General features: G+C 43.1%; 1 protein-coding gene across 2 annotated transcripts in view; it reads right to left on the bottom strand.

Annotated features, from left to right (window-relative positions):
* Window positions 1-6,354, bottom strand: part of heatr3 (HEAT repeat containing 3) — a 22,881-nt gene extending 16,527 nt beyond the window's left edge. The window contains exons 1-6 of one of the 2 annotated variants that reach the window (XM_061245872.1): window positions 6,020-6,354; window positions 3,070-3,242; window positions 1,800-1,887; window positions 704-816; window positions 505-614; window positions 215-355 (exon numbers count right to left, since the gene is read on the bottom strand). In XM_061245872.1, the coding sequence (XP_061101856.1) occupies window positions 215-355; window positions 505-614; window positions 704-816; window positions 1,800-1,887; window positions 3,070-3,242; window positions 6,020-6,148 (754 nt within the window). In that variant the 5' untranslated portion in view covers window positions 6,149-6,354. The remainder of the gene's footprint in view (window positions 1-214; window positions 356-504; window positions 615-703; window positions 817-1,799; window positions 1,888-3,069; window positions 3,243-6,019) is intronic. The other variant, XM_061245873.1, reaches the window with a different exon arrangement.
* Window positions 6,355-6,687: the final 333 nt, after the last annotated feature.

Below are 6,687 nucleotides of genomic sequence, written 5' to 3'. Positions count from 1 at the left end.
CTGTTTACAGGGCACCTGAGGGCCAGAGCAGGGCTCAGCCACTTCACAATCAAAAGACCCCTATCCTTTAATACTAATATTTCTCCAGACAGCCAAGTGGGAGGGGCAATCAGCAGTCACAAAGAGCCCAAGATGAAGACAAAGAGCAGTACCAAATGAATAAAATGAGGGGGGGATGAAATAAAGAGAACTGAAGTGATGAGGAGAGTCAGACCGGCAGCGAGTATGCGCAGCAGAGTGAGTCCCATCCCTGGGTGTGAGGACAGCAGCACCGCCTCCAGTCCTCCGAGCACCGCCATATTCAGAGAGCCCAGGAGCTCCGCATTCTCCTCTGTAACTGTGTGTAGGCAGCGAGCTGTACCCCCACACACACACACACACACACACACACACACACACACACACACACTCAAATGATTACCAGACATCTTGCCAACGGGAAATATCATATCCCTTAGTACAAAAACAAATGCGTGTTTGTGCCGACAGAAGAACAAAACTAACCAGCTGACAAGGCCAGCTCCATGTTGTGTGGGTGACGCTCGATGCATTGAATCAGCACGTTCAAAAGGCCAGCTTTATTGAACACTGATAGTGCCTGGCTAGAGCACTCACTGCAAGGAAGTATGAAAGGAGAGTTAGAGATGCATTAAATATGCGACTGCTCCAGTCACTCCATCGGTCTCCTGCAGGGCACACGTACCAAAGGTTCCAGAGCAAGTTCACCGCCTCATTGGCCACGGCCTCCAGCAGGTTCTTCTGGTCCTTCGGGGATTTCGGTAAGATGCCAGAGCTCGAGTCAAAGCCTGTGCAGCACTTGGGTGGAACAAATGTGGGAAAAAGAGCAAAAACCAGCAAGCATTAAAATTTAACACCAGACCTACCAGTCTTCAGACTATCAGAGAAGCTCCTGAAAGGCAAGGCTTTTAATTGTATCAAAACCTGTACAATCACTATTTGTTGTTAGATGGAAATCACAAACGTGTAATATTTCTGTTTTGGGGGTTTGGCTGCATTCTTGGTTATTGGTGCCAGATTGCCGTTGCGATTCATGCAACCAAAGCATTTTTCTTTGACCGTATCGGTTGTTTTGGCAGTGATCAGGACTGCTAATCTGCAAAGGTATACAATCATTCCATTCTGGAATGGACTATTCCTCCTGGCAAGATCCTTTGCATTCCTGTTCGTGTAAATGACCAACCCTCTTCAGTTCAACACACAGGTTTTTGATCGGAGGTCTGACACCTGAGAAGGCCATTGCAGAGCATTGCTTTTGTTGTCACAGAACCATTTCTGTGTGGATTCTGAGGTACACTTTGGTAAATTGTCTTGCTGGAATGTCCACCTACAGCCAAGTCTCAGCCTTGTGGTAGAGGCAATCAGATTGTCAAATAAAACTGCCTGATACTTGGTGGAATACACACTTAAACATTATGCCAAATTAATTTGGTATGCTTTTTATGAATCCTCTCAAAGGAGAATCAATAACTATTATATAACCCCCACTTCCTGTTGCCATCCAGTAAGCCTCTATTTCTATGTGCATGAGATAAACATGTGTAAATGTAAAAGTTTGGTACATGTAAAAACAGAGAAAATCCAAAATGAATCTAAAAAAAAAGAATCCTTACAAAAGCAATAGGTTCTGCGCACCCTTGGTGCTTGGGCCCTCAAATATGCATCCATTTTGTGCAGAATACTAAATCCCAGTGGGAGGATGACTGAATGATAGAAAATTCACACAAAACTCAACTGCAGATGTGTCTCAAGCGAAAAGCTTAACAGTGTCATGCAGTCACCTCTCTGAGCAAAGCAGTCAGCGGCGTTAGAATATCCTGCTTCACCATGTCTTCACAAACATCAACCCCTCCACAGGCACTGAGGTTCCTACCACCACAAATAAAAAGGGGATTCACCACAAACTTAGATATTCAACAGTGTATCAGTGTCATTACAGCCGGTTTCATTTTGGACCTAAAAGAATGAGGGAATCCCCTGGCAGGTGTCTATATGGTACATTCCACTTAAAATGACAAGAAATCTGACTGAATTATCTGATTAAAATGAAATCTGACTGAATTACCTGATTAAAATGAAATCTGACTGAATTACCTGATTAAAATGGAATCTGACTGAATTACCTGATTAAAATGGAATCTGACTGAATTACCTGATTAAAATGGAATCTGACTGAATTACTTGATTAAAATGGAATCTGACTGAATTACCTGATTAAAATGGAATCTGACTGAATTACTTGATTAAAATGGAATCTGACTGAATTACCTGATGAAAATGGAATCTGACTGAATTACCTGATGAAAATGGAATCTGACTGAATTACCTGATTAAAATGGAATCTCACTGAATTACCTGATTAAAATGGAATCTCACTGAATTACCTGATTAAAATGGTTTCATAGAAGCTATTATCTTATCTAGGTGTGTTATAAAATGGCGGCGTGCCGTGTGATATGGCTACAGCATGTTATAAAATGGTGGTGTGCCGTGTGATATAGCTGCACTGTGTTATAAAATGGCGGTGTTATAAAATGGCGGCGTGCTGTGTAAAATAGATACGGTGTGTTATAAAATGGAGCTGTGTTATAAAATGGCGGCGTGCTGTGTGATATAGCTGCGCTGTGTTATAAAATGGCGGTGTGCTGTGTAACATAGATACGGTGTGTTATAAAATGGCGCTGTGTTATAAAATGGCGGCATGTTATAAAATGGCGGTGTTATAAAATGGCGGCGTGCCGTGTGATATAGCTGCACTGTTATAAAATGGCGGTGTTATAAAATGGCGGCGTGTTATAAAATGGCGGCGTACTGTGTGATATAGCTGCGATGTGTTATAAAATGGCGGTGTGCTGTGTAACATAGATACGGTGTGTTATAAAATGGCGCTGTTATAAAATGGCGGCGTGTTATAAAATGGCGGCGTGCCGTGTGATATAGCTGCACTGTGTTATAAAATGGCGGTGTGCTGTGTAACATAGATACGGTGTGTTATAAAATGGCGCTGTGTTATAAAATGGCGCTGTGTTATAAGCTGGCGGCGTGCCCGACCTCAGCGCCCCTGCAGCGGTCTCCCTCACGGTCAGGCTGCGGTCCAGCAGCAGGGGCCCGAGGCAGCGCAGGGCGTCGCGCTGCACGAAGGCGGGGATGGCACGGCTCTGCTTCACGATCTGGGAGATGCTCGCGCAGGCGTACTCTCGTATGTCCGCACAGGGACTCTGCAGCTGCAAACACACCCACGTCACACGTCTGCAGCTGCAAGCACACCCACGTCACACGTCTGCAGCTGCAAACACACCCACGTCACACGTCTGCAGCTGCAAGCACACCCACGTCACACGTCTGCAGCTGCAAACACACCCACGTCACACGTCTGCAGCTGCAAACACACCCACGTCACACGTCTGCAGCTGCAAACACACCCACGTCACACGTCTGCAGCTGCAAACACACCCACGTCACACGTCTGCAGCTGCAAGCACACCCACGTCACACGTCTGCAGCTGCAAACACACCCACGTCACACGTCTGCAGCTGCAAACACACCCACGTCACACGTCTGCAGCTGCAAACACACCCACGTCACACGTCTGCAGCTGCAAACACACCCACGTCACACGTCTGCAGCTGCAAACACACCCACATCACACACATTTCATCAGCCGCGTTCCTCTGTCAGACGCGCCTCACGAAAGCCACCGAAATATCGCACACGTGTCCAGGAATGCTGCATGACTCATCCTGTTAACAGCTTCTGGATGTGGCCCACAAAGAATTAAATTCCTCCTCAACCTCATCATCCTTCACAGCAGAAGCGGGCAGTCCCTTGGCAGAAAACTACGGATGTTAAATGTCCGTTATTGTTTTTACTGATAATATATTACAGTTTTAGCAGGTGAGGTGAGTTAATGAACTGCTTTAATCTACATTATAGTCATTTAGCACTTATCCAGTGCGAAATACATTAAAGTTCAAATCATAACCAATCTAACAATTAACGTGCTGAGCATACCAGTGCATCCTTGTGGCGTCCAGGACCAAGATTTAGTAGCCCTGTATTAGGCTTGTCAAAAATATTCATTTCCCAAAATGAATACCCGTATGCCAAAGAATCGATAGTAGTTCCGCCATTTTCCTATGAAAAGCAGGACTATTTATCCAGTGGAAAACGCAAGAAAAAAGCCTGTATACAGGGACACACACCCGGGGTTTCCACTGAAACTTTGTAATGCTAATTTTGAGTGGAAACGCCATACATAATAAATAATAATTGGGCTTATCAATAAAGAGAAGATGTGAAAGGGTGATGGAAACAGATTTTTCAATTAAATAATGATGTGTCGCATGCCTCGGCACCAGAATATTATATTTCCCAAAAATATGGTGCCACATCATACTATTGATAATTAACTAAGTTTGCTAGTTTTTCCTCAACTGAGGCTCCATTTCTTTTTAATCACAGTTCCCAAAACCACTGTTAGGCCCATTTACAAAATATGCAGAAAAGATTAAATAAAAACAGGGTACAATGAACCTTTTAGGTTTCATTAAATCTCCAATTCGACATTCGGCTTTTCATGTTTTTTTGTTGTTGTTCAAAGGTTGTCGATTGAGTAGGCTACTGATTGATTAGTTGTGTGGCGCCAATTCACTAAGTTCTGCAATTGCAGTAGTAGCTAAACATTAAATATCACAACATGTATTGATGAATCGGGAAAGTGGCAGAAAATGCTGTGATCTCACATTTTGACTTCTACTCATTTTCTCAGTGGCCATGTTTAATGCACTAAACCAATCCCTCACGGAGAGCTACCAGGCCTGAAAAACCAAAGCAAAACAACAGGTCTCTGGCCTGAGTGACATTCACCTCTACAATAAAGCTTAAGTAGGATACACATAGTAGTCTACACATCGTTGGTTGCAAATGTTCAAGTTATAATCTCAAGTTATTTATAAAAAATAGTTTATAAACATGCAAATTGTCTTGGTGTGTTTTGCCCATAGTATTGGATATTGATAGTTTACTGTGAAAAAACTGGCAAAGACACTACCCTGTATTGGGGTTTGTCTATGCCCATCTAACCTGGGGACTTATTAGGATCAGCTTTTTGGAGCATCCACTGTGCAGTAAGTTGGAGTATGAGACGTTAAGCTGAGGTCCTGACTCACTGTGGTCATTAAAGATGCCATGGCACTCATTCTAGCGATTTCAATCTGCCGCCGAAGCATCTCCTGATCTAATTGTTATATAATTGTTCTCTCCCTCTCCACCTAAACTGTTGTGTGGGGAGTGTTCTGGTGCCTAAATGGCAGCCGTGCATCACCCAGGTGGGAGTATCCCCCTCATCACTATAAAGTGCTTTAAGTATGAGAAAAGCACTTTATAAATGCAAGAAATCCAATGACTCAAGAGCCCAGTATTCAATCACACTTTCAAGAAATTCATAAACTGAAGTAGCCATATAATTCAGGGTTCATATGCTGTCTTTGGTGAATATTCTTTCATATTTGCTGTTAACAGGCAAGCATTCAAATACCAATCCAAGCAATGGAATAATAGTATGGTGCGACACTTCTTTAATCACAGACTCGGTCTCATCCCGAACTAAACTAGGTCTCTACAATCTATACTCGGCACATTACAGAAACCTGCTTCAGACAACGGAAATATACACAAATTACTCTCCCAATCTGTTCCAATTTTAAATCTGTAACCAAATGCCACGATATTCTGCTCCGAGTACATTCTTAATTCGTTCACGTTAAGTATTGTGTTGTGAATTATTACCAAGACCAACTAAAGCAACAATTACTAAGATTTGACTTGACAACATGAGGATATAACACGAGGAGAGCCTCGCTCCCAGTGGCTGAAAATGACATGTCTGGCCATTTATCTTCGAGTGGCAGAGAGAAGACACGTGACATCTGCCTTATCACGTTAATGGATAGTTAATTTTTCAGCAATACAAAAGTAAGTCATTATCATATTAAAACCTACTTTTTCAAGCAACTCGTCGGCAGGAGACTCAACTTCTTCCTCGTCCTCTACATTCTTTACAGCCGATACTGGCAATCCCTCGGCAGAAAACTGGGGACGTCTAAATTTCTTGTTCTTACTTTTACCCATAATGTAGCCTAACTCTTTTAGCGCATGCAATGTCAGTTTGCGGTCAGCGTCGCGTTTAAAAACAGCGCGACATTAAAGCATTTAAATTATGATATTACAGTAGCCAACCGAACTACAAAACTATATCGCTTTGAACATGTGGATCTTCAGGGGGGAAAAGCACATCGACTGCCGTAAACGAAACTGTACGCTACGCACGCAGCGTGACGTCTTAAAAGTCGTAAAATGAAGGCAAAGAATCATCAGCACGTAGCTAACCGGAGAGTAATGCTGCGTTCACGTCACATAACTAGCTGTCTACATTCAGTGCAAAAAGCTATACCTGCAGCTTCAAACTCACGGCACTAAAATGTATGTTGATTGTAACTGCCTCCCATCAAAGATGCCATTCAACATTGATAATAAAACTGAATTAGCTACACAATAGGAACGTTAATAATATATCGATTGCAGAAACTGCTCACTGAAATGCGGCTAACTACACCAGAGGTTACGTACCAGACAAGCGAATTCGATTCCGAATTCAATGGCTCACGAAC

Source organism: Conger conger, chromosome 6, assembly GCF_963514075.1.
Source record: "Conger conger chromosome 6, fConCon1.1, whole genome shotgun sequence".
In the NCBI taxonomy this organism is placed as follows: Eukaryota; Metazoa; Chordata; class Actinopteri; order Anguilliformes; family Congridae; genus Conger; species Conger conger.
The sequence above is the reverse complement of the archived record's forward strand: the minus strand, read 5'-3'. Positions and strand labels throughout refer to the sequence as shown.